Raw genomic sequence first — 27,158 nt, 5'->3', positions numbered from 1 at the left:
CAATGTCCCAAAAACCTTTGAACAATGTCTCGGTATCCTTCAGAAAACTCCCAGTAACCTTCAACAACGTTCCAGCAGCGTTCAGACAACCCTAGGTATCTGGCTTCTCCCACCCAGCCAGATGAAAGGCTGCTACTAAGTGGCAGTGTCTGTTTCATGCAGCTCCACTGTCTGACACACTGGGCCTGGGACTGAGGCTGGGATGTGCCAGCACTGCACTGTGAGTGCATGCCTGTGTGTTTGTCTGTGTGTGTGTGTGTGTGTGTGTGTGGGAGTGAGTGAGTGTATAATGTGTGTGGGAGTGAGTTTGTGTTGTGTGAGAGTGTGTGTGTGTGTGTGTCTTGTGGGTTAGGGTCAGGGTTAGGGGGAGTTGTTAGAGCAGCACATGATTCCGGATCATGAAGTAAGACTTGTTTCTTCATCCTTCTGATACTCCTCCCTCTGCTCCTTCTGCCATCCCCAACCCCTCCACACCGCTCCTGGTCTCACTCTGCAGAGAAGCGACACTGGATTACTGTTTACTATGGGATGTAGATCCACTGAAATGTTAGCCAGACATGCACATCTGGAATCAGCTGTCCATGAGCCGACAATGGAGACCCCCTTATCAGGCCCTGGGTCTGGGAGCCATGTCAGAGTAGACCAGGGCCATGGTGAGGCCCCCTTATCAGGCCCTGGGTCTGGGAGCCATGTCAGAGTGGACCAGAGCCATGGTGAGGCCCCGTTTAGAACAGTGTTGCTACAGACAAACATCACCACCCAGCCAGAGAGAGAGAGTCATTAGACGCTGAGATCTATCAGGTGATTATCAGTGGATTCATTATCTGATGGTCTGTCTTCCCCACAGGGTCTGGGTAGCCAGATTAATCTGTCTGTCAGGCACCTGTAAGGAAGATGTATGATGATTACATAGCAATGAAGGGAGAGGGAGGAGAGGAGGAGGGGAGCAGGGGAGGACAGGAGGAAAGTAAGAGCACAGAAGAAAAGGAGTTGAGAAGTAGAGGAGGATACAAGTGAGTGGAGGAGAGGCAGAGGGAGTGAAAGAAGAGGTAGAGAGAGAATGAGGGGAAAAAAAGAAGAGCAAAGAACGACCGAAGGAATAAATATAAGCTAATATGATGGGCTCAGTTGTTCAGCAGAATATGGCAAGCAGGTACTGCAGATGCTGGGGGATGTGGAACTCAATCTAAAGTTAGAGCTTCTCGGACGTGCGCTCTAGCTCTGGAGTCAACGTGAACTCTGGAACTACAACCCTGTTTCTGGAGAATCCCTCTACTGTACAGTACATCACAAACATGACTTTCTGCAACCCCTCCAGGTCTCTCACCTGTCGACATATCAGTGCCTTTCTGAGGGAATTCGATTGTCTGCAAGTTACTCAAACACTGTCCCGTCCCCAGTTCCTCCTTCTAGCTCCAGTCTTTATTCCGCAGGCAGTCTTCCACCCACCCTCTGAGGCCCTCTGAGGCCCTCGCAGGCCCTTCCGTGAGAGCAGAGCAGAAACAAAGGCACAGTGCCTGCCAAGTTCTCCTCTCCCTCTGTGTGTCTATGGGAGCCTGCTGGGCTGTGGTTCCCCAGTAGTACTGGCACACAGCAGCCTGCAGCAGCACCAGCTCACCCACACACACACACACACACACACATACAGTATATCATACGCACACATCCCACACACATTATATTGCACATACATTGCACACTCACATGGCACATATTGCTCATGCTCACACACACACACACACATACATTCCTGTTCCCCCTCCAAGCTTGTCTTTCTGCCATGATTTTGGTTCCTTTCAACATGTTGAATGTTGTAAAACGCTGCACCGCTCTGTTGAAGCAGAGAACATATAATGAACATATAATGAACATGCTGTGCCCTAATTATGCACCATAGTGGTATACTGTACTGTACTTTCAAGTTTGTGGTTGTCCTATGGATAAGAATGTGCTCAGAAATGGCTAGATACATACATACCATTTTGATTCTTCAGATTTTGCACAGGTGAATCATGAACCCACTTTACCATTCAACACATTTGTCGTTTGTAAACTGCATGTTTCCACCACTCAGAAGGGGATGTAGCTTGTAGAAATCAGGACAGAGAAAAGCTACAGTAGTCCTCATATCCACCGGCCGAGACAATGCCCCATAGACCATGGCTGTGTATGAGCTTGGTGCATATGGGATCACACAGAGGCAAACTGAAATGTATCTACAGCCATGAGGTACCATATCAATTCAAGGATTAGTAGGAAAGTGGTAAGACAATCCTTCTCCTTTCCCGACCCCGCCTACCCCTTCCACACATGTGGAAGTGGGAAGAAAATATATGTTTCTTTGTGGGGACAGCCTGGCACCAGTCCCACAACTTAGTCACTCATCCAGCCTTTCTGAAACAGATCTGCCTGCATTGTGTGTGTGTGTACGTGTGTGTGCATTCTACCCACAATCAATTAGTTCCACATAGCGCTAATGCCATTTTGTCTCTGATTCAAAGCCAGAAGCTGTGGAGAAGGCATGCATTCTGATGTGTCAGGCCTAGAAACATCTGGCCACCAACAAGAGAAGAGTCTATGTAACTCACAGAATTACGCCAAACTGGTTGGAAATGCAGAATACGTATAGTAGATCCTAGTCCTGTTAAACTATCCCACACACATGCCAACACACACAATCATGCTGATTGACTGCCATTCTTCCACACTACTGTATGTAGACCAAAACAGTTTAGCATATCAATAGCCTGTACAGGAGATCCTAAGTTGATGACAGGGAGGCTCTTCTGAGACGAGCCTGCGCAGACCCAGCTGCCCAAGGTTAGGTAGCCGTGTTCTCCTACAAAGAAGAGCCTTGGTACACTGTGAAGTGAAATGTATGTGTTCCTAGGCTATTGTTGAATTCCATTGACCTGCTTATGAATAATACAGAGCCTCTGTTCATGGTCAGTCAGCTCGGTAGCTCCAGAAAGGGAAGCCAGGAAGTGTATTCTGCCAGAGCCAAAGGCGAGTGGCTTGTCATGTCAGGGGTATTAATTTATGATTTCCATCACAGCTACTGACCCTGTCACCTCCATTAGAATGCAGCCTTTGTAATTTCATGGTTAATATTCAATAGCCACTTGTCCCAAGCGCCTGCTTTGTGCATGGGAAATTTCTGCAGGGGGTGTGTGTCATTTATGATGTGTGTGTGTGTGTGTGTACTGTATATGAATGACTACACAGTGTGTGTAACTGATGTCTGTGTGACAAGAAAAGCCAGTCTTTCTCCTAAACAATTGCATATGGTCCCTCTGTCCTCCCCCTCCTTCAGAATCTCTATTCCATCATGAATCGATGCTCTGTATGACCTGCGTAGCTATGCTGGAAGACAAACCCATGCAAACACACACACAAAAACAGAAAGCTGTCGCTTCAGTGCCCACCACCAGGCTGGTTATCTCAAGGTAAGAGAAACAGGCTGTAGTCAACACCTCACACCCAAGACCGGACGCACACACTCCTCAACAAAGACTCCTTTCCGAGAACACACGATGAAAGGAGAAGGAGGGAATGAGGCAGAGAAAAGGAGGAGAGAAAGAGAATGAGAGAAAAAGTCCCCTGTGTTTCTCCACACATTGATGTATTGGCCTGAACAGGCATTCCTGCTGAACGACTTTGGCAGACCTTTAAAAAACATATTAAAGTCCTGCGTTCTGCATGAGGCCAGTTGTTCTCTCCCTCCTCTCTATGTTCCTCTCAGGCCACAACAGCGCTGAGAAAAGACAGAATTTTGGGGCTCTTGCACAATCTCCTTAAAAAGATACATATATTGAAGTAAAACATTGTTTCATGGAACTTGTGGTTAAACTTTGTTTAGATCTGAACATTTGTATCTCACAGCAATTGTATCATGTTTGTTTCAATCGTCGGGAGTTTTGCTGCTAATGCCTAAATTCAATAAAGACAGTTGCAAAGATGAAACACAAAGCCCATGTTACTCCTGCTTACATTGTCCTTTTATTACACAACAAGGTGTAAGACTCTACACAACACATGTTGAGAACATATCACAAAGCAGACTGCTTCAAGCACAGCCAGGCAGCACTGCATCCGTATGTCCATGAGATCTTGGCCATCTTCAGAGAGGAGAAGTCTCTAAAGGGCAGGGGTGGCTAGGGTTAGGGTACCAAGTCAGTGGACACAAAATTGAGAAAAATCTGCTGAATATGTTGGTTGTTGTCCAGTTCACTTTTATGGGAATGAGAATTAATATTATGTGGTTGTGTGTGTGTGTTTGTCAGGGAAGGCAGCAAAGGCCTCTGCATACTTGTAGTCTCTCTTCACAGCATAGAGGAACACAACAGAGAATCACCAAAAATAAGATAAATTCATAGTCCACTGTTTTTGAACTGCACATTTGAGATGAAAGAAATAAAGACAAAAACATCCTTTTATCTCTATTAAACAAAGGTTCTGACACATATGAATAAAACAACCAAATAGAATAATTTTGGGCGACAGAACATGAATAAAGGTTACGTCATCCCGCCCTATCATCCATAAAACACATACACTACTGCAGGGATCTGACATGTAGCTACTAACATCTATCTACTATCATTCCTTATTGCCAGTATTCTTCTATTCACGCTCTGCCAGTAAGACCCAGTTCAACATTGATATGGACCACTTATCAACTGAGCATGAATGCAAAATCTTGTTTGAGTTTGCATAACATTACCTAAAGTCAAACGTACGTACGTTTTTACCATTATGGTGTAACTGTACTTTGAGATGTGGCAAAAGTCTATTCATTGCTGTGTCCTGGTGATCCTGTGTGAACAGAGCTGGATCAGAGAGAGAGATGGAGATCCAGTGAACACGCATCTGTAACAGAACACATCTGCAGAACTGGACCCGAGAAAAGTAACAAGCCCCAATCTGTAACCATTAACATAAACGTACCATTCAGGATTCTGCAGGAGCAGAAAGATCAAACTTATCGCGTGGAAGATATTCAGTACGGGAGTTAACGAGGTCTGAAGGAGGGACTGCTTTATGGGGGGCAGGCTGGTCCTGATAACATAGAAATGGCACTTTCACATTAAATGAGAAATGCAAAATATCTCAACAAAAATCGACCCAAAAAAAAGGATTAAGAGAAGATTGGCAGTGAGAGTGGAGACCTGGAGGCCTGTGTGTTCAGAGACAGGCTTGTGGCTGCCTTCCAGTCTGCTACCCGTTAGTACAGTAACAGCATGGAGGACCTCATTAAAGAGCACCAGGGGCTGTTAGACAACAAATATGGAAGTGAAGCAGAAAAGCCGTAAGATGAAGACCTCCTCCTTCACATGGCCATGGAGGAGGAGGTCTCAGGCTCACTGTCTCCCACCACCTGGACCTTCTCCCACCACCTGGACCTTCTCCCACCACCTGGACCTTCTCCCACCACCTGGACCTTCTCCAAACACCTGGACCACCTGGCTTAAAGCCTTGAGCCTCATGACTGCTTCTCCAGGCGGCCTGTCCAGGGGAGAGGGAGGACCGTGCTCCGGTATCATGGCTGATGATTGCTGAGAGTAGTTCTTGTTAACAGAATGCACAGTGTGCCAGACTGCCATGAACACATCCTCGTCACGTAGTGTGTGCCTTGAGGAAGTGACTGCCAGCAATAGGCCATCAAGACAGTAACCTTGTGAAGGACAAACGAGACCCCTAGCCAGCTCTGAGAGGCCTTTCCCCCATTACTCTACGTGTCTTATCTACAGAAACACTCAAATCCTGTTAAATGGAGCCATTTTCTCATTTGCTGTGGAGGTCATTTTCATGCATGGAGAGCTGCGGTCATTGTGCCTGGCCGCTCAGGACCACTGTGGAGGCACAGCGGGCTCTGCTGTAATAAGGCCCGCTGCACCCAGGGTCCACAGGCCCAGCCCAGACAGAACCAGACAGAACCAGATAGAACCACCACCACTGAGGTGCTGTGATCAGAAACCGACCAACACCACAGCAGACCTCCCACTGGCTTCTCTCATCATGACAGGCTCCAGAGTGGATGGGTCTGGGACAGCGTCCTCAGATTGGTCAAAATAATGGTCTGCTCAAGTCCACACATGGTCCAAATTTCAACATCAGCTCAAAGTTCTTGCATTGGAACCCACTCCAAAAAGCTTTTGGGATATCTCTACCCAAACCAGTGTTCTCAAGCCCACGGCCAGTCTAAGACTTGGGCCTAAAGGGACTGGCAAGGAGACAGGCCGGCGGGTCAAGAAGACCCAGCCCTCGATACACACTGATCCAGGTTGTATCTCTGTGTCTAAAGTAACAAAACGGTGGCGCCTCCTGGAGTTGCGGAGGGCTCAGGAGGAGAAGCAGAGGCCGCAGCACTCCATGCAGATCTCCAGGCAGTCTGCAGACTCACAGCAGGCATCGATGATACCACAATCCATGTCGCAGGGGAGGTCACAGTCCCCACACTCCTCGGAACCGCAGCAGCAGCAGAAACAGGCCGAGTCGTCCCCCGCGCAGGAGCCACAGGTGGCGCAGTCCAGCATGATGTTACACAGAGTCAGGAACTCGCAGAACAGGCAGGCTAGGATGCAGTGGACACAGCAGTCTGAGAGAGAGAGTAAACAGAGAGAGAGAGCAGGGAGAAAGAGACGGGTTCTTGTTGAGCTTCAGTGAGTAATGCACATGAAAGTACAGTGCATGTAGGGAGCGGTTAGGGAATTGGGCTAGTAATCAGAAGGTTGCTGGTTTGATTCCAGGCCGTTCAAAATGACGTTGTTTCCTTCACACTTCACCCTACTTTCCTCGGGGGAATGTCCCTGTACTTACTGTAAGTCGCTCTGGATAAGAGCGTCTGCTAAATGACTAAATGTAAATGCATGTCATTCATTTACAACATATCCCCACATAGCGGGGAGTCAGGTGGCTGAGCGGTTAGGGAAGCGGGCTTGTAATCAGAAGGTTGCCAGTTCGATTCCCGGCTGTGCCAGATGACGTTGTGTCCTTGGGCAAGGCACTTCACCCTACTTGCCTCGGGGGGATGTCCCTGTACTTACTGTAAGTCGCTCTGGATAAGAGCGTCTGCTAAATGACTAAATGTAAATGTAAATAGCCTACAATTTCAGTCACCTCCACTGTGTGTGTGTGTGTGTTTGTGTGCTAGCTGTCTCAAAGGTATTATCTAACAGTGGTTCTTAACTGGTCTAACTTCAGGACCCACGTGTCCTTGGTCATTTGTCACGACCGGGGTTGCTGGTGGTGCTGGTGGTGTTTTAAAGGACCGAGTATAACTCGAGATGGCTATCAAAACTTCCCTCCTTATGCCTGCGCCTCGTCCATTGTCGTTCAATGCGGCGGTAAGCCTACGCACCTTTAAAAATAAAAGCTCACCATCGGAAGTTTGGTAACCTAGTCTGCAACCTACTCCACACCAGCTTGTAACCCACCAGTTGAGAACACTGATCTAACAGACGCTTTTACTGCACGTCATATGTCCAGGGTCCTGTGTTTGTTTGTGTCGCAACTAGGGATGCTCTTTTTGAAAAAATAATTGGACTGATAACCGACTCTAGTTTTAAGGACCATTAACCAACAATAATTTTTTTTTTTGAATGGATGAGTATATGACCCATTACAAAACAAAACAGTACAACACATGTATAAAAAAGGGGGTAGTTTTTAAAAAGCTGCTTAAACAGCAACAAATTAAAAACAGATGAAAAACAGATTAAACGAAAACTGACTAAATGAAAACACATTGAATCCGAGAGCGTCAGCCTACATGATTGACGTCTATTACAACACAGAAGTACAATTAGCCTACAGTTAATTTGCTGCAGCTCAACAACAAAAACAGAGATGGTTCAAGAAGCAGAAAGTCGCTAGATTTGTCGCCAGTCGCTAGATAAGACCTTTTTGTCACTAGGGTCGGTGAAAAGTTGCTAAATCTAGCGACAATGTCGCCAAATTAACCGATAGTTTAACCGATAGTATTAACGGGTAAACATTGTCGGTTAACAGTTACACGGTTATGAGCATCCCTATCCCTGGGTGTGTGTGTTGGGTGTATGTGTTGGTGTGTGTGTTGGGTGTGTGTGTGTTGGGTGTGTGTGTTGGGTGTGTGTGTTGGGTGTGTGTGTTGGGTGTGTGTGTTGGTGTGTGTGTTGGGTGTGTGTGTTGGGTGTGTGTGTTGGGTGTGTGTGTTGGGTGTGTGTGTGTCTCACCATCCTGTGCCTCAGTGGGGATCTGGGAGCTGGTGCTCTTGGAGCTACTCTTGCTCCTTTTGCTTCCCTGGGAGGTGATGGAGGGGTTGGACCGCAGCTTCTTAGGGTTCTTCATCCCCGTGGAGGAAGAGGAGGAGGAGGAGGACGCGGCTCGCGGCAGGGAACCCAGAGTGGGCCGCTCGTGAACACAGCCGTTCCTCACCCCGTTGGCGTGGGCCGTGTGAGTTTGAACTGTGTGTGTGTGTATTTGAGGGGTATGGGTGCGAGGTGCGTGAGTGCAGTGTATGTGTGTGTGGGGCTTGGCTCCATTGCGCAGCTGGCTGGTGGGCTGGGTAATGGTGGGCTGGATGGGGCAGAGAGGAGTGGATCGGGCCACAGGTTGACCTGAACACAAAGAGAACATCAAAAACGTGGTTAGTTACAAATTATTATAAATGTTATACAACATTTTACGTACAGACAGTACAAAGATAGATTTTTGTGACTTTCTGTGAAGACTGTGTGTGGCCTCCTCCTAGCCTTTCCTAACTTCCCAGACTGCCCCTCTTCCAGTGTGTTTCAGCTGAGTCAGCATTCTGAGAGGGGGGTTCTGGGAAACGCAGTCAGAGATCCGGCCCACCCCAGGCGCCTGAAGGGAAGGAGCATGTGTTCACCCAGCTGACCCCTGACCCTGCTCGTCTAGACTGTTACACAACTTAACTCCATGAAGTGCTGAATTCACAACTCTCCTCTCGTCTCTTTTAAGAATCCCTACTTTCCTGGCTTTTTAAATCCTCTCTTCTCCTCTCATCTAATTTATTCTCCACTCAGTTCCCTTCTTCTCCACTCCTGTCTGTTCACACTTTACCAAATTTCTCTCAATTCAAACCTTCCATAAATCACCCGAGCTCGTGCTCACACAAACTGAGAGCGCCTTGACGTTGGCTCGGCTAATGCCAGCTACTCTGTACCTTTTAGCTGGGAGCACCACTGAACACTAATTACCCTGCGAGGATGAGGAGCTGTGTGAAAAGAGCACCTTGGCTGCCAAGCCAAACAAACGCCCAGAACAGGAGAGGAGGGCCAGATGGAACGGTGGTTTTCATATATTATGATAATATTTAATACCATCCTATTGAGGCCCTAAATATTTTCTTGACCTGAAAACACAGATGGAGAGAGGTATGGTCAAACTCTAGACTATGTGATAGGACACATATTATATACTCACAGGATATTCCACACACACACAGAGAACTGGGACACAAACAAACAGAGGGGCCTGGGCGAGTAATGAAACATGACTTGCAATAAAAGCGTCCGTTGGATAATCGCTTTGAGACAGATAACCCAGCAAGGACTGTTTTGATTGGCTTACAGCCGGGATCACACAACCAATTCAGTGTTATTAAAGATTCTTTCATTCAGCGTTTTCTAACCTCACTCCAGATGTTTGGCTGGCTGCAGTGGCGGTGTGTGTGTGTGTGTGTGTGGGTGGGTGGGTGGATGCACAGGCAGTCCGAGGAAAACATACTTTCTCCTCAGAAGTATGTCAAAAGTCAATATGTGCTGCTGTACTGTATTATGTCTCCCTCTCTCCCCCTCTAACCAGAAGCACATTTACACTCACAGCAGTGGATTATGGGAGTCTGAGTCTCAGACAGGGGGGAAGGGGGGAAAGGGTGAGAGAGGTGTAAAGTTTCAGACTTCATAATAGACATAATGGAGCAAGAAGAGCAGAAAACCCCATACCCTGAGTGTGTGTGTGTGTGTGTGTGTGTGTGTGTGTGTGTGTGTGTGTGTGTGTGTGTGTGTGTGTGTGTGTGTGTGGCAGCAATCAAGCAAATGTGTCTTGGGCATCCATCTGACAGACAGTCAGACTGACAGACGCCTGTCTCCACATAGAGCTTGGAGGCAGACAACAATGCCAACTTGGCACACACACACACAATGTCTCTTTGTACACAGAGGAGAGAGGGAGAGAAGGCAGGAGGGAGAGAAGTCGAGCATATAGTCATGAATCAGCTTGGTTGGATGTGTTTATTTCAGGCAGGAATGATGCATGGGAGTGACATATTTAAATACCATGATTCAGCAGCGGCGCTAGTTGAAAATAACAGCAAATAAAGAGCTAAATGACTGAGGTTAACCTGATGAGACTGGCACACCACATACACAGTGTGTGTGTGTGTGTGTGTGTGTAGGGGAGAATGAGAAAGAACAGGAGCAGCATACACACTACTCTTGGACAGGAGGTTCTCGCCTGTTGCCGGTAGCGATGGGGGTGTGGTGTGTCTGGCTGGAGCGAGAGTGACTCACCCTCGTGTGCCGTCTGCTCACCTCTCTCTCTTCTACCACCCTTCTCTCTTCCATACTTTTTACCCTCCCTCCCTCTCCCCATCCCTCCTTCCCTCAACCTCTCTGCCCAACTTCACCCTATACTTACCTCCACAAAGGCTCTTTACACACACCTAAATCCCCCCATATCTTCTGCTGTACTACACAGAATGGGTGAACTCCAGATCACTGTGCCTCTAAATCCTCCCCCTTCCTCAGTCATTCTCTCCTACCACTCACTTCTCTAACCTCTCTTCAACTCTCCCTGCTCCCCCTCTCTCTGACTCATTTTAACAACACACATGCACGCACACACAAGTGCAGAGAGGCCAGTATAAATACAAAAACACATGCTCGTAAGCACACAGGCGTTTAAAACTTACACACACCAGACAAGAGAGCCAGAAGCAGGTGAGATGGTGACTGGTGAGAGAAGGAGAAAGAGAGGTTCGACAGCGAGTGAAGGACAGGAATGAATGGAGGACCATGGGGGTAACATCAGAGGGGATGAGTCATGTTACATGTTCCTCTCACCCCTGGGGCTGACCTGTAGCCCTCCCCTCCGTGCTGCCAGCCCTGCGCCCGCCATGACATGGTGCTTTTAGCGGGAACACGACCCTGGATGCTGACCCACTGACATCACTTCCCCCGGAGCGGCTCTCTGTAGGCCCTCTGTGTCACAGGATGTACCTCACTGATGACACGCGTGTGTGTGTGTGTTAGAGAGCGAGAGAAAGAGAGAAAGAGACAGAGAGAGAAAATGAGGCAGAGAGATGAGATGAGAGAGACATTTGAGACAGAGAGAAAAGAGAGAGAGAAAGAGTCAGAGCGAGAGAGAGAGAGAGAGAGAAGAGGGGGTCACATGCTGATGTCTAATTAAAGGCAGTGCCACAATCTTGTTATATTTTGAACCGGCAACAGTAGCAGCTCTCCTCCCCTTTAATAACCTGTTCTGACCGACCAGCTCAGCCTTTTCCCTGTCTCCTGTTGTGCTAAACTGCTTCCTGTTGTTGTGTGTGTGTGTGTATGTTTGTGTGCATGTGTCTGTGTGTGTGTTTGTAGCCAATACTACTCTCTCACTGGTGAGCGAGGAAGGCCTGTGGTGGACCTCCTGAGTGAGTGAGGACACCAGAGGGACATGTGAGGTGACAGTGACATGGGGGCTGGCATTGGGCATACCACACTGACAACTCAAACTTAAACTTCATCAAACTATTAGATGAGTATGTACACACTGACACACACACACACACACATGGTCGTAAACACATGTTCACAGCTCTCTCCACATTGTTCTCAGACAGCTTGTCACCAGCCCATTGCCAGACACATGCTCCACCAATGATGTCATCAATGTGAGACAGGGCATCTGGGCTAAGGAATCCTACTTGCTTCTGTTTCTTTCAAACACCCACGCAAACGCGCACACACACACCCACACTCATAACCCAGTCATGACATCACCTTCAAACGCAGCCAGTTGCTATTTCATAATGTGTCTCAGCTCCTTATTAAACTGCCTGAGACAGATGACTTCCTGATGACACAACAGTCAGCTGTAGGAGATCTATAAACTCCTTTGCTGACATCATAGATCCTGACAGAGACACAGCGGCACACAAACAAACCCAGCGCTAAACAACAGACAGAAGCACTTACACAGACAGACAGACAGACAGACAGACAGACAGACAGGCAGGCAGAAAGGCAGACAGGCAGACAGGCAGACAGACAGGGAGTGATCAGTGACAGGAGAGAGAGATGACGTGGGGGTGTAGAGGGAGGAGGGATGCAGGGAGGGATGAGGAGGTTGAGGGGGATGTGGGGGAGACAGGCTGTGGGGGAGAGAGGCTGTGGGGGAGAGAGGCTGTGGGATACTGTTATAGTACATAGCAGTACATTTTGTTCGAGGTGTTGCATAAGCCTCTTAGCCTAGAGTATGGAGCTCTGGGTTTATACAGCTTTTATGGGGACATAAAACAAGAGAAAGAGAACAAGGAATGCAAGATCAGACCAGACCTCACTGCCTAGTGGTACAGTATGAAGAGGAGGAGTAGTCATAGGATGAAGAGGAGGAAGGGGGAGGAGGAGGAGGAGTAGTCATAGGATGAAGAGGAGGAAGGGGGAGGAGGACGAGGAGTAGGATGAAGTGGAGGAAGGGGGAGGAGGAGGAGGAGTAGGATGAAGAGGAGGAAGATGAAATGGAGATCTGTGGATCACGGCTGATGCACATAAGAAGCCAGCAGGCAAAACTCACCTACAGTCGCCATGGCAATACTTTAACTATCACAGTTACCACAAAACAGAGAGAAAGAAACACAGCAAAGAGTTTGGAAAGGAGGAAAGCAGGAGAGGAGAGGAGGTGTGTGCGTGTGTGTGTGAGAGAGACAAGGTTGTTTCATTTGGCCATGATGTGTGACACATTGTGGACAAGCATGCAAAATGTTACGTAGAAAATGAACCCACTTAACTTGTCCTATTTCCAATTCGGTGTGTGTGAATGTGTGTGTATGTATCTGAGTGAACTGTGCGTGTACGTGTGTGTCTGTGTCAGTGTGTGTGCTGTATGCCTGATTATCTGACCTCTTTCTTCAGGATGTGTGTAAATGTCCATTAGGATTGAAATGGTGTGACTCACCAGTGGGGCTAAGTCATGGAACCAAAACACTAGGGGTTGTGTGTGCTCGTGTGTGTGTGCTCGTGTGTGTGTGCACGTGTATGTACCTACATGTTATACTCTTGCTAGGTGTTGTCAGGTCCGGTTGCGACAGGCTGTTGTTGTTGTTGCCATTGTCCTTGTCGTCTCCTAGCAACCCTTCTGGTGTGACCTTTACCCTGTGTATGAGGGGTTCCTTGTTCCCGTCCACATCTGGAATCACACACACACACACACAGCTTTGACACCCTGTTGTAGCAGAGCAGTTTACTGTCAGCCTAACTCCAGTGTGTAGTTGATATAAAACACACACTCAAAGCCTGCTTGTCATGCATTAGCTACTCTAGATAACACTAATAAGACATTTCCTAAACACACAAGCCTTTTCTAATTCATGTCCTTACCAATCTACAAGCTCGTCATTCGATTACAGATTGTTATTCCCCTGACGTGAACTAACTGTTTGATGAAATTCAAGAGCATATAGTTTACTCTGTGTGACGTGTGTGTGTGTGTGTGTGTGAGAGTTGTGTCCTGCATGTGCATCTGGAAGCAGTTAAATGCAAGCCTGTGGGACTGTTTAGGCTTCTATGTGCATGCTTGTGAAACTGCAGCCAGTGTATGTGTTTGTCATGTGTGCATGTGTTTGTCATGTGTGTATGTGTTTGTCATGGGTGTATGTGTTTGTCATGCGTGTATGTGTTTGTCATGCGTGTATGTGTATATCGTGTGTGTGTCATGTGTGTATGAGTGTGTGAAGGAGCCACGTACACTCTGTACAGTAAACAGTACGGTATATGTATGTGAGTGTGTGTTCGTACAGTTTTATGTGTTTTCTGGAGCCCGGCGCTCCTTTAATGAAGCTACAATTATGCGCACATGCATGCACACACAGACATACAACCACACACGCACACACACACACACACACACAGGCCTTCAAAGCTGGGCAGGTCCGGGCCTCTGAGAGGTGCAGACTCATTCCTGGGTAAATGGGAGCCAGCTGGGTAGGACAGACACACACACACACATCCTGTAGGAGGCCTCAACACTTCCCCACTCTGTTTATTTACTTTAAGCCCTCTCCCTCACTTCTCTATCTGCCCTCTCTTTCCAGTTTCTCCACTTTCATTCTTTCCCTCTTTCTCTAAAGTTATATACTGCCACTTAGAACTGCAAGACCCACCCCCAAACACACACACACACATGAACACATACACTTTTTTAAGAATCATATGATGATCCTATTCATATACAATTAAGGGAAGAATCCATCAATATCCCACCTCAAAAACACACACACACACACACACAGACTTGTGTGTGTGGGAGGGGCTGTGGTGATGTAGGGTATACAGTACAGAAGCTAACACACACACACAGACTTGTGTGTGTGTGAGGGGCTGTGGTGATGTAGGGTATACAGTACAGAAGCTAACACAGCCAAGGTAGTGTTGCAGCAGTAGACGCCATGTTGTTTGTCTGTGGTTGTAGAAAATACCTGGGTGGCTTAGTTTCTACTTTTACCAGAGTATTTAGACCAGCCTCAGAGTGCTGTTGTGACAGTGTTTACAGCCCTGCTTCATAACCACTCTGCTTCTACAGACAAGATTGCTGCCTTTGTTTAGGACTAGGTGGAGCACTGCTGTATGTACTTATAACTGCTTCCAGTGTTCAAGGCACTCCAGTTCTGGGTTCTCAACTTCGAAAGAAAATGGAGCATGTCAAAGAGAAACCATCCCAGGAGCCTCTCCAACAGCCAGCGTGGCATGTGCGTACATGGACAGTCCCATCCTTCAACACAGAGCCATCAGGTAGAGTCAACTACTCTCCTCCAAGTTGTCATCCAGCCCAGCCCTTACACACCTCCCACCCCTCAGCCACGATCTACCCCCCAAACCAGGATGTATGAAGGGGGTCTCCGAGTATCCGAGTTCCTTTGGGGGGTGGGGGGGAGGGGGTTTACGGGACGTAAACAGGATTGAAAGGGAAACAAAACGCTTCCTTTTCATCTCTCCCCATACAAACACAGACAAATGCACACACACTGACACACACTCCTCTGCATGTGGAATGCATTTCAAAGGCAGCGTCGGCCATGTTGCTTTCATTAGAGTCAATCAGATTTGGTTTAGATATGAAAGCCACTAGTGAGCAGATCTGCAGCCATCAGGGCAGGGACTGTTCCCTCTGTTGGACCCATCGACATCATGGACCTTTACTCGCACAGCATCTCGTCTGCCTGCCTGTGTGTCTGTATTTCTATGTGTCCGAGCCTTGGCTCTGTAAACCACCATTGTTGGACCAGAACAGACTCCCAACTCAGCATGCCAGCTATCTAAACGTGACCAGGTCCAATCCCGGCCTGGCACCAGCCTCGAACCCAGCCCCGTACGGCCAGACCACAGAGATCACAGAGAGATGAGCCTCTAATTCAAATCAGACCAAAGCAATCAAAAGCCACTGAGTAGAGCAGCGACTGTGTTTACACGTGTGAACGAGTGCGTGTTGTTTCTACATGTGTGAGTGTGTGCATGGCTGACTGTATATATACACGTGTTTTTAGCCCTGAGGTGAGGAATCTCAGTCACCTAGTAAACACAGCTTCAGCTCTGCTAATAAATCACAAACATATGGACGCTCCAAAAGCACACACCCCACGCGAGCGTGTGCACACACACACGCACATTGCAATGGTTTATTTGAATTTACAAATTGCATTATATTTAAGAGGAATGTTTAGGATTTTACAAAGGTGGGAGACACTTAAAGGTGCAGACGGCATTGGCTCCGCCACACTGCCAAGCTGACGTGCTCACACCCACTGGAAGGAGCGGTTGTTAGGAGCGGAATCACGGTGACTAGTTCTCCCAGGGTTGGGGCTGCGGGGGTCTGGGGAAGAGGAGCACACTACAGAGGACTATGTTTCACTGTCACTCACCAGGGGTTACCTGGAGCCTTTGAAACTCTCTTACCCAGCAGCCACCACAGCTCTGCCTCTGTCTCTCCACTAATACCCCCTCAGATGGAACGCCACTCTTGGGATCATGTTGGAGGTGTGCGTGTGAGTCAAGCGTGTGTTTGTGTGGGAGACAGAACACAGGGGGATGCTGTGCACTTACTAGGAGACACACAAACACACACAACGAAAAAAAAAACAGTTTCCAGTCGACTCTGAAGTTAATACTGTGAGGTATAACCTCTCTGTGTGCTGTGTTTGATCAAACCTCAGAGAGCACAACACACACACACACTCTTTTTCACCTCCACGAAACATCAGATTCCACTCAGTGAACAGAGGGCTTAGGAGTTGGAGAAGAGGCAAGAGAGAGCAGCAGGAAAGCAATGTCTTAATCCTAGCAGGGGACGGGGGCTGGGGGGGACGGGGGCTGGGGGGGACGGGGGCTGGGGGGGGTGGGGGCTGGGGGGGACGGGGCTGCTGGAGGAGAGAGGGGAGGCTGTTTGGAGCTCTCTGGCCTGCAGTGGTGGCTGGTACTGATCTAGAACCTTCTTCTGCCAGGCTCCAAACATGAAAACAACAACTGGGGGCGGAAGAAAGAAAAGGTTAGATACCAACTTCCACACTGTTGGCTCTGACATCTGCAACTAAGTGTTCCGTTCAGGGAGAGTCTGTAAGAGCCCTCACACACACAGAAACACACACACACACAAACACACACACATAATGGAATAAAAGAGCTTAATCCTCCCTGAAACCCATCCAGGAGTCAGAGAGAATCATAGTGTGAGTGCAGTTCTGGAGTGTGTCCAGATTGGGATTCTTGTTTCTGAGAGAATGAACCAGTGTAAGCTCATTAAACACAACAAATGTCTTGTGTTCTACCGGTTTAAGAGGAATTTAATTGGTGCCAGTTTGTCTCAAAAGATTTTTCTTTTGGATGCTTACGGCAAGTCCTTCCTTTCACTGAAACTAAACACGAGGAGTTCTGGATCTCTGTACCATCGACACACACACACACACACTCACAAGCACACAGAACAGTGGATAGAGTGGTGTGGAGGCAGGGTCGGACTGGCCGTCGGGAGAGTCGGGAGACTTCCCGAACGGCCGGTCAAACGGCCGCGGCATAATGAAAAACAAAAATATATATATTATAATAATAATACACGATCGTGGGCCGGTCTACGTTTCAAAGTCCCGGGGCGTTTTTCAGTCCCAGTCCAGACCTGTGTGGAGGACATGTGAAGCTGTCCCTACGTCTGCAGTGACAATGAAACAGTGAGCTCATTATCACTATCAGACCAGTAGCTATATGTGTACACCAGCTGTCATTACATCCCACCAAGTTCACTGACATCATGTTTATGAAGAGCTACTGATGACTTCAGAAACAGGAAGTTACTGTAGGCCCAGCATCAGCTGTGGAAGAAAAGTACTGTTACAATGAAAATGCTTCAAATCGCTGAGCTTATTTCATTCTGTGAGCGAAACCAAATTCCACACACACATTGCCACACACATACAGTACGTCCTAATTGAACTCCTATTTCAAAGCTTGTAGTCAAAACAATAGACAGAGAAAAAGAGACACAGACCGAGCGAGAGACACTGTGAAAGAGACAGACAGAGGTAGTGAGAGACATACTGCAGGGAGAGACAGAGGGAGACAGATGGAGAGAGACAGATAAAGACAGAGACAGAGAGTAAAAGGCAGATATAAAGGCAGACAGACAGAGTCAGGAACAAACAGACACAAAGAGAGACAGACAGAAAGACATGGACGCAGACATTTAGAGAGACAGAGTGAGAGAGAGAGATTTAGTTACAAAGTGAGAGACAGATGTAGACAGATCTACAGACAGAGTGAGACAGATAGACAGATCTACAGACAGAGTGAGACAGATAGACCGATCTACAGAGAGTGAGACAGATAGACAGATCTACAGACAGAGTGAGACAGATAGACAGATCTACAGACAGAGTGAGACAGATAGACAGATCTACAGACAAAGTGAGACAAATAGACAGATCTACAGACAGAGTGAGACAGATAGACAGATCTACAGACAAAGTGAGACAAATAGACAGATCTACAGACAGACATACATAGAGCCAGAGAGAGACAGGGCCCTCAATGTGGTATTAGGGATGGTAGAGAGCTTCCCATATAAACAGGCTCCCTGATTGCATCTTCATGGCTGAGTGAGAGCCAAGCGTTCTCTGCTCTGGTGGGGAGCAGCAACAAAGTGAGGCTGAGGTGCAGCAGCAGAGCCTCCCTGCTCGCTAGCTCTGGGCCTGCAGCACTGCAGTCCACAGCCTGGGGCTAATGCATTAGGGTTAGCCTGTGGTGCGCTAACACGCTAACAAAGAAAGAGCGGCTAACTGAGTGGCCCCCTCGCGACTCGTCTCCTCTACTGACAGACAGGAAAGGTCAACAGGAGCAGTATTCAGATACCACAGTAGGTGGTACAGTACAGTCTTTTGGTATGGCCGCTGGGCTTGTGGGCCCCGCTCAATAAGCTCAATAGGCCCTGTGTGTGTGTGTGTGTGTGTGTGTGTGTGTGTAGGTGTGTGTACGTATGTGGACCTCTTGACGCCAGGGCAGTAGCCCAGTGCTGGGCTCTGGGTGTGTGTGTGTGTGTGTGGTGAGGGGCAGATTCAGGTGATGAAAGCAAACCCTTGTTGCCCTCTGTGGTATTGAGGCCAATGCTGACAGCCCCCCCCCCCTCCATCTCACTTCCCACCCCGTGATCTCAGCCCCCTCTTTGCCTCGCTGGATTCCAGGCAAGAGATGTCCCCTCATATTCCCCACACACACATACAAACACACACACACACACACACACATATATATATACACACACACACACACAAACACCTAGCTACTTTAACTCTGGAGTTAAACTAACTAGAGGAGAGACTCTTCTTCAATAAGAACAACCGGGGAGAGCAGAGACAGTGCTGCATGTTGGAACAAACTTCTACAGACTCATAACACAACAGCTCATTAGGGTACCTATTGTCACTCTACCTGCAGGACTATTTACACTGCTAATGGTTAACCACAAAGTGTTAGGTGCGTGTGTGTGTGCACGTGCGAGTGGGTTGGTACTGCAGGTAGGCAGTTGAGGAAGTGGGTGTAAATACCCCATGTTCTATTGTGATGTATTGTGATGATTGTGAAGGATTGGGTTGAGACATGCCTTCTGAAACCTCCTTCTACCAAAGAGGATTTTTGTGGCAGGTTCCCATAGCAACAAGCCACTTAACCTCTCCGCTTACTTCCCCAAGTTAACCACACCTACCCCACAGCCTAGGCAGGGAGCTGCCCTTATATCATCTATACGGCCAGCATACGGTCATTGTTTTAATCCACTCTGTTAAAAGTGGAGTTTCAGGTCATGGCTGACAACTAAGGCCAGCCATTAACCCTGGTATCTACCACCGAGATCTCGGTGCTGTGTACATACAGTTCCCCCTGACTGGGAACAAACCGTGAGTCAGTCATCCCACCCATGACCAATGGTGTTTTTTGACCTAGCAGCAACAGAGAGGAGCCCAAGGTCATTCCTCAAGTCCCAGGAGGCCCGTTGCTTTCTTTTGAATTCTGAAGCCCCCTTGGGCTTGACCCCTGTGGTCGTCCGTGACACGAGCGCTTTCTCTCCCTGAGACGGTCCAATCACAGAATTGCCGCCAAATCTCTGAGACGCCTCTGTCATCAAGCCTCCAGACCACTGGGAGAGAGTGCTCGGGACTGTAGTGACTCACAAATCCATGAATACAACCATTCTGTGTTCAGCTTTGAGTTTTTGCCCCATCAATCTGGGCTGTGACGCACCATAGGTTCCTGACCCATTCTAGCTACTGCAGAGAGAGAGAGAGAGAGAGAGAGAGAGAGAGAGAGAGAGAGAGAGAGAGAGAGAGAGAGAGAGAGAGAGAGAGAGAGAGAGAGAGAGAGACGGGAAGAGAGAGAGAGAGACAGGAAGAGAGAGAGAGAGAGAGAGAGAGAGAGAGAGAGAGAGACGGGAAGAGAGAGAGAGAGAGAGAGAGAGAGAGAGAGAGAGAGAGAGAGACGGGAAGAGAGAGAGTCCGACCCAGAGAGAGGTACTAAACAGATGATCAAGGGGAGAAATGCATTGTTAGGGCAGCTTATACACACATGCACACACACTAAGTGTAATCAGGATCACATGCGTGAAGAAGCATGGAGAAGTTTTCCTTCTCATCAGTAAACCACTAAGCCCTCTCCATAACACATGGATTACTTGGTCTCTCTTTTCATCTCTGTCTGTTTCTTTTTCTTCTATATAACACACACACAAACACACAATCATCCACACACAAATACAAATCTGATTGACCTATTTGCAATGACTGCAATATAAAAGCATAACTGCAGAAGTTACACAATATATTTATAGATGGCGTTTCTCATGCAATTTCTCTATACTTTACTAATCTCTGCCTGCTTTCCTACGAGCCCAAACTATTTACACTGGACAGGAGACAGGTGACTGAGGTAGATTAAATAGTGACCATATCCCCTCACAGTACCACAGCTTTACAGCCAAATGAGCTCACATGCCAGAATATAGTCAGGGAGACCAGAACACTCCAGCGACACTTACATCTGCTCACACTAACCCTAACCCAACAATAGCATCTTTGACTATGATTTGAATTTTCTAGTTTTTCCTTAAGTTAACAGCTGCTTGTATCCAAAGCGACGTACAACGTCCTCTAGACAGACATAGGGTTAGTGAACCTCCTGTACACCCCCAGTGTCCTCGTCCATAGAACCCTCTAGAACAAGTGACATCTGCCCTCAGCAATCACAGAGCTAGATCACGCACATGCACCTCTTCTAAAAGATCTCATTATGAGTAAGACATAGTTGGTATTGGGAGGCCACGACAACCTAAATCATGCTAGACGAGGAGGTGTTCATGTGGTATTATTGTACCTACCTGTACTGGGGCTGGTGCTGGGGCTGGTGCTGGGGCTGGGGCTGGTGCTAGGGCTGGGGCTGGTGCTGGTGCTGGTGCTGGGGCTGGGCTCTGTTTCACTACATGTTGGCGGATTGGGGTGAGGAGGGGTTGGGTGTGGGTCCCCATCATCTGGGGGCTCTGGGGCGGTGGTGGGGGAACGTCTCTCCTCATCCATGGGCACAGCTCTCTCTGGTCAGGGAGGGGCTCTGGAGGAGAGCCTGGGACACACGCATGTTGAGAGAGGAGAAAGAATTGTGATTAGACAACAACCACCACATGCAGTCACATACAAGTATCTTAACCTTTACTCTTACCATATTTTTTATTTGATTTTATATCGAGTTCATTATAACCATTTTAAATTGCTATAGAGAATACTATGGGCCTGTTCAAGAGCTACAGTTGACAGACATTACATCATGAGTTGATTGAGCTCTGGAATCATTTCTGCATGACAGCTGTTTTCACACAACTGACTCTGACATGCTCTGATGCAAGTGACGGCCCTAGCACACTCAAGTTAGACTCAGAATTGACTTCAAATGCAATCCTCTTCTGCATTCCAAGGTTTGAAGGTTTTTCAGAACATTTTGAGTAAAGATAGGAAGAAAAATCCTAACAGAAACACACATACACCAATGAAATCAATGATACACCCAATTGTCATTTTTACAGAAAGTTTCAGATTTTAGAACAGTTGTTGGCTTCACTGTACAGATGACGACTCATCTGTTTACCTTTTATTACAGTACATGCCTGCTCTGCTTCCCCTGAACGAGTCTCTGCATGCTCTGCCGCGCTTAACCTCTACGGTGAGGACTGTTCTAACTCAATATGATAAAGAAAAAGTTGACAACAACAGGGAAAACTACTCTACCTTGCTTACCTTATTGCTATCTGGGACACAGTGCACCCGTTGTTTCACCAATTCATTCTCTGACCCTATCCAGGTAGCTTACTCTCATCGAACTTTCCCGTCCTTGAGGCAGCTCTGCACGAATAGTTTTCGCAGTCCCAAGTCACAAATCCTTTACTCCTCGTCACCAATCGCTCAGAGGGCTTTATCGCATTGTCTCCGCATGGGTGATTTTACTGTCCTAAAGTTCTCCCTTCGTCCGATATGAAACTCTTCGACTGCCTACAGTCCCCGTCTAGACAGATGTAGCGTAGGCTCCAGTCAGCTCTCAGGGCAGCCTTTTGTCTGGAGAGAAACTTTCACAACTGTTGCAAAGTTCTAACAGGACTAGCGACCGTTCTAAAACAGTTTAAACTTGTGCAAACGTGTCATTGACTCATTTGATTTATTAAGATATTCGTTTAGCACAGCCTACAAAAAGTTGCTCAAATTAAAAATCCCTGCTCCGTCCTCCTCTATCAGTGGCATTTGCTTGTTTGAGACTGCAGTCTATTGGACAGGAAACTGAAGTCAGCGCGGATTACTATGCTTCCTCCACACTACAGTCACTTCTTTCCTGTCATCTTTCCAGTCACTTCAATCAATGTGTGCAGGTTGGGATTTTTATGCTTGACAAGCATTATGATAATCTGCGAACAACAATCTGCGAACCAACAATAAAAATAAAGTAGATATATTTAATGAGCCAAGCAATGTAGTGGTCTATGCGACAAAAATTAGGACAATGCTATGTAATGAGGCCTTAAAATAGAATCATATTAATTCCCGTGACGATTTGGCCTACCCTTTCAGACTGTCCTACCAGAGCAAAATAATTAGGAGAATAGGCAAGCGCAATAAGCCCTGGTAAGGTAATTCAACAGGTAGGATAAAATGTTAAGACACCCGCAACAGAAAAATCAGTAGCACATATAGCAACATATTGTTCTCCGATTACGTCCAATTCATGAAGAGTAACAAGTAGGCTAGTTTAGACTCAGACATGTCAGATAAATGAGCCTAATATCTAGTGCTCTCCCCACCGCTAGTGCACCTGGCGCATAGCGGAACTGATGAGAGTCGTTGGAATGATTGACGTTTGGAGGAGTGGCGGGGAGCGAGGTAAATCACCGCAGTAAATCTTCTGAAGCCTCTAAATAGACTGCATTCTTCCAACACACACAGGGCGGATTACATTCAATTTATCCGTCACATCAATCACCTACAACACGGAATCCTGGCGCATTCACTCGATACCAAGATGTATTGGACAAGCTGTTATTGCCGAACTAAATGTAATTTAATCAAGAAATCAATCCAGTTCCATTTAATAAGCACATTTATTGATGCGTTTGTCATGTCTTTGAACAACAACACTGGAAACACTGTCAGTGGGAAACCAGACACTTGATCTTAGGCCTAATGAACTATGTCAGAGTAGCGGCTTGCAGTCCTCAGTCTCTGAAGGAGGCCTTCATGACTAACTACAGCTTCCAGCCAAATATGGCACTAGCCTTAAACATTCCACACCTCAGCCCAGTGCTATCAAATCAGCTTCCAATAAATGAAATGCAGTCTGGAGGATTGCTTCTGGCTGATATTGCTTCTCCAAAGGCCCAGAAATGCAAAACAAACAAGAAGAGCTTAGAAAATCTGATTTCACAGCTATGGGATGAAAATCCCCTTTTGTAGTCACTTTAGAAATATGCTCCTACACCAGTCTACTGTGCACTGTTCACTCACTCCTTGTATTAGCAGGCCCTGTGGCAAGACAGTTTATAGTTTTTACTATTCATCTTATTAAATTAATTTAAATGTGCCATAAAATTGTGGACACACACACACATCCCATAAACACAGATTTGTCTCAGTTTCATGTGAAATAGATTGAAATGTGTGTGTAAATGCCACAGTAACACCCTGATACGGATCCTTCATCCAAACAACGTGAAATGCTTACGCCGCAAGAACCATCCCAGCTGTACGTAGCCCCTCTCAGCTGCACAGGCCAGCCATGGGCCCCTCTCAGCTGCACAGGCCAGCCATGGGCCCCTCTCAGCTGCACAGGCCAGCCATGGGCCCCTCTCAGCTGTACAGGCCAGCCATGGGCCCCTCTCAGCTGCACAGGCCAGCCATGGGCCCCTCTCGGCTGCACAGGCCAGCCATGGGCCCCTCTCGGCTGCACAGGCCAGCCATGGGCCCCTCTCGGCTGCACAGGCCAGCCATGGGCCCCTCTCAGCTGCACAGGCCAGCCACGGGCCCCTCTCAGCTGCACAGGCCAGCCACGGGCCCCTCTCAGCTGCACAGGCCAGCCACGGGCCCCTCTCAGCTGCATAGGCCAGCCACGGGCCCCTCTCAGCTGACAGGACTGTCTCAGGTCCCTGAAGCCTGGGATGGTTTCCTCTCGAGAGCGAGGGGAGAGGGAGCAGGTCGCCCTGCCATGCCTGCAGCTGCCCTGCTGTAGGAGGACATGTGGTTCAGTCTGACACAACCAGACCTGCCCAGGCCAACAGCCATCAGATGAAGAAGGACATGGCGGGATTGAGAAAGAGAGAGAGAGAGAGAGAGAGTTTGGCAGGTTGAATGTCAAAAACATTGAGGAATGGATTGAAAGTGGGTCTCTGTGTGTGTGAGAGTAGATGACAGAGAGAGAGGAAGGGGCTAGGGGGTAGGGGTGCAGTCACACATGCTGCAGATATCTGTTGGGAGGTTTCAGAGTATTATTCTAAACTTTTGACGCTGATTGTTTCAGTGAGTTTGAACGGTCTTGCGTGGCTGGGAGAGGAGAGAGGGAGGAGGGTGAAAATGTGGTTCCAATCACTCACAAAGATGCTTTTGTTCTGCAGCTGGGGCCCTCTCTCACACACTTACTCTCTCTCTCTCTCTCTCTCTCTCTCTCTCTCTCTCTCTCTCTCTCTCTCTCTCTCTCTCTCTACCTCTCTCTCTCTCTCTCCCTCCGTCAGTCAGAACGACTCTGGGGATGATAATTCATTAGAGGGACAGTACCTGTAGGGACATGAAACACTATCAGGAGACATGTATTATTTAACCCCATTCCAGGTTGTTGTTACAAAACGAGACTATGCTCTACATCAACTAACCTAAGGTTAATACACTTATATCGAGTTTTCGTACTTTGCAATTACCATTTAATGTAGGGCCAAACCCTGTGATTGGGTGTAAGGTGGGCCTCTTCTCCTGAACAGATTCCAAAGTCCCAACAACAATACAAACAGTGTGCTATGTTGGTTTGAGTGAGTCAACAGAAAGTTTGGAATAAAGTCACCCCCGGCCTCAGCCCCAGCCCAAGCTCCAGCTCCAGCCCCAGCCCTGCCTCAGCCCCAGCCCTGCCTCAGCCCCAGCTCCAGCCTCAGCCCCAGCTCCAGCTCCAGCCCAGCCCCAGCCTCAGCCCCAGCCCCAGCCCTGCCCCAGCTCCAGTTCCAGCTCCAGCCCCAGCCCCAGCCTCGGCCCCAGCCCTGCCTCAGCCCCAGCCCCAGCCCTGCCCCAGCTCCAGCCCCAGCCCCAGCCTCGGCCCCAGCCCTGCCCTGCCCCAGCTCCAGCCCTGCTCCAGCTCCAGCCCTGCTCCAGTTCCAGCCCCGGCCCCCTGCCCCAGCCCTGCCCCAGCCCCAGCCCTGCCCCAACTCCAGCCCTGCTCCAGCCCCAGCTCCGGCCCAGCCCCAGCCCAGCCCCAGCTCCAGCCCTGCCCCAGCCCCGGCCCGACCCAGCCCCAGCCCCAGCTCCAGCTCCAGCCCTGCCCCAGCCCCGGCCCGGCCCCAGCCCCAGCCCCAGCCCCAGCTCCAGCTCCAGCCCTGCTCCAGCCCCAGCCCCAGCCCTGCTCCAGCCCTGCTCCAGCCCCTGGCCCTGCCCCAGCCCCTGCCCCAGCTCCAGCCATCGAGGGAGAGGGTTCAGAGCGGTTCTGGTGTGGGTCGGTACATTTACCGTGTGACTCAGAGGGTCTGTCTGGACCTCAGTGTTCTCTGTTCAGAACAGCTAGCCCAGAGAGAATACTGCATGCACACACACACACATATGTCTGTTCTTCACGCACACATACTGGTTTTTCTTTAACTGTACCTCTCTCCACATAATAATGTGTAGTCTGTACTTTTATATCAATTAGTTACCTGTTTTTGCTGAACGTTACAATACCAAGTCTATGTGTTGTGTTGCACCTTGGCTCACCTTGTGTATAGTGCTGACATTCTGTTTAGTATGCATATGGCATTAAAGTATTAATGTGTGTATGTCTGAGTTTGTGTGTATGATTCTGTGTATGCCTTTCAAATGCATATGTCGGGGCCTCTCCCAAACCAAATGTCACAGGGATTTAACCGTCAAGAGAAAATTTCCTCCCTGGGGACGAACAGAAAAGTTCACTAAAAGCACAAGATTAAACAAAGTTTCAACTTTCCAAAAACAGTCAACCATTTTTCCATTTTTTCTCCCTGTGGCAACACATCCACGGTGCAGAGCTCAGGTTTAAAGATAAGCTGTAGGGCATATTTCAAACCTGGGAGAGGGGGAGAGAAGGAGAGAGGTAAAGATGGATAAAGAGAAGTGGAAAGCGAGAAAAGGAGACATGAGAATACACACCTCTTCCATCTCCACATTTCCTGCCCCAGACTTCGTCTGGAGTCAATACCTTGAGCAGACATGTAATATTCAGCCATAAACTGGGTTGCAGTGTGAACTAGTCAGAAGATGATCCTTTGTCTGTATGGTCGAATGTTCATTTAAAGAGCGTACGGTCTGATTTCTGTTGAGCCCAGTCAGAAGCCCAAGGCCCCCTCTGTATGTTGTCTGGCTCCTCTCTGTTTATGTGTTGCTCGTCTGTTGTCTGGTTTGTTTACCCCTCCTGGTGGACACTCTCTGTATCACAGCAGCAGCAGCAGTTGAACTCTCACCCCTTTCCCCCCACTGCCATGGCACACTCTGATGACACAGGACTATGGATGACACAATTCTTCTTAACTCCTGCAATTATATCAACCTAATGAAATTCCATAGTCCAGCTGTACAGGCAGCAGTTCTCCTGAGTATACCAGGTGAGCAGTAGACCTGTGTTATCTGATTAAGATCATTTGACAGTAAAGAAGTTATTAAAAAACACCACCCAGACACAACATCG

The 27,158-nt window shown here is 48.2% G+C and overlaps 1 protein-coding gene across 1 annotated transcript; it reads right to left on the bottom strand.

The window, feature by feature from the left end:
• Positions 1-6,341: 6,341 nt before the first annotated feature.
• On the bottom strand, positions 6,342-21,310 carry mdfi (MyoD family inhibitor). Its single transcript, XM_067261283.1, has 5 exons — positions 21,115-21,310; positions 13,258-13,398; positions 8,500-8,597; positions 8,214-8,418; positions 6,342-6,598 (listed from the first exon to the last, which is right to left on the bottom strand). The coding sequence occupies exons 1-5, from the start codon at positions 21,308-21,310 to the stop codon at positions 6,342-6,344; spliced, it is 897 nt and encodes a 298-aa protein (XP_067117384.1).
• Positions 21,311-27,158: the final 5,848 nt, after the last annotated feature.

Source organism: Osmerus mordax, chromosome 1 (genome assembly GCF_038355195.1).
Source record: "Osmerus mordax isolate fOsmMor3 chromosome 1, fOsmMor3.pri, whole genome shotgun sequence".
Lineage (NCBI taxonomy): Eukaryota > Metazoa > Chordata > Actinopteri > Osmeriformes > Osmeridae > Osmerus > Osmerus mordax.
This window is presented reverse-complemented; position numbering and strand designations above follow the sequence as displayed.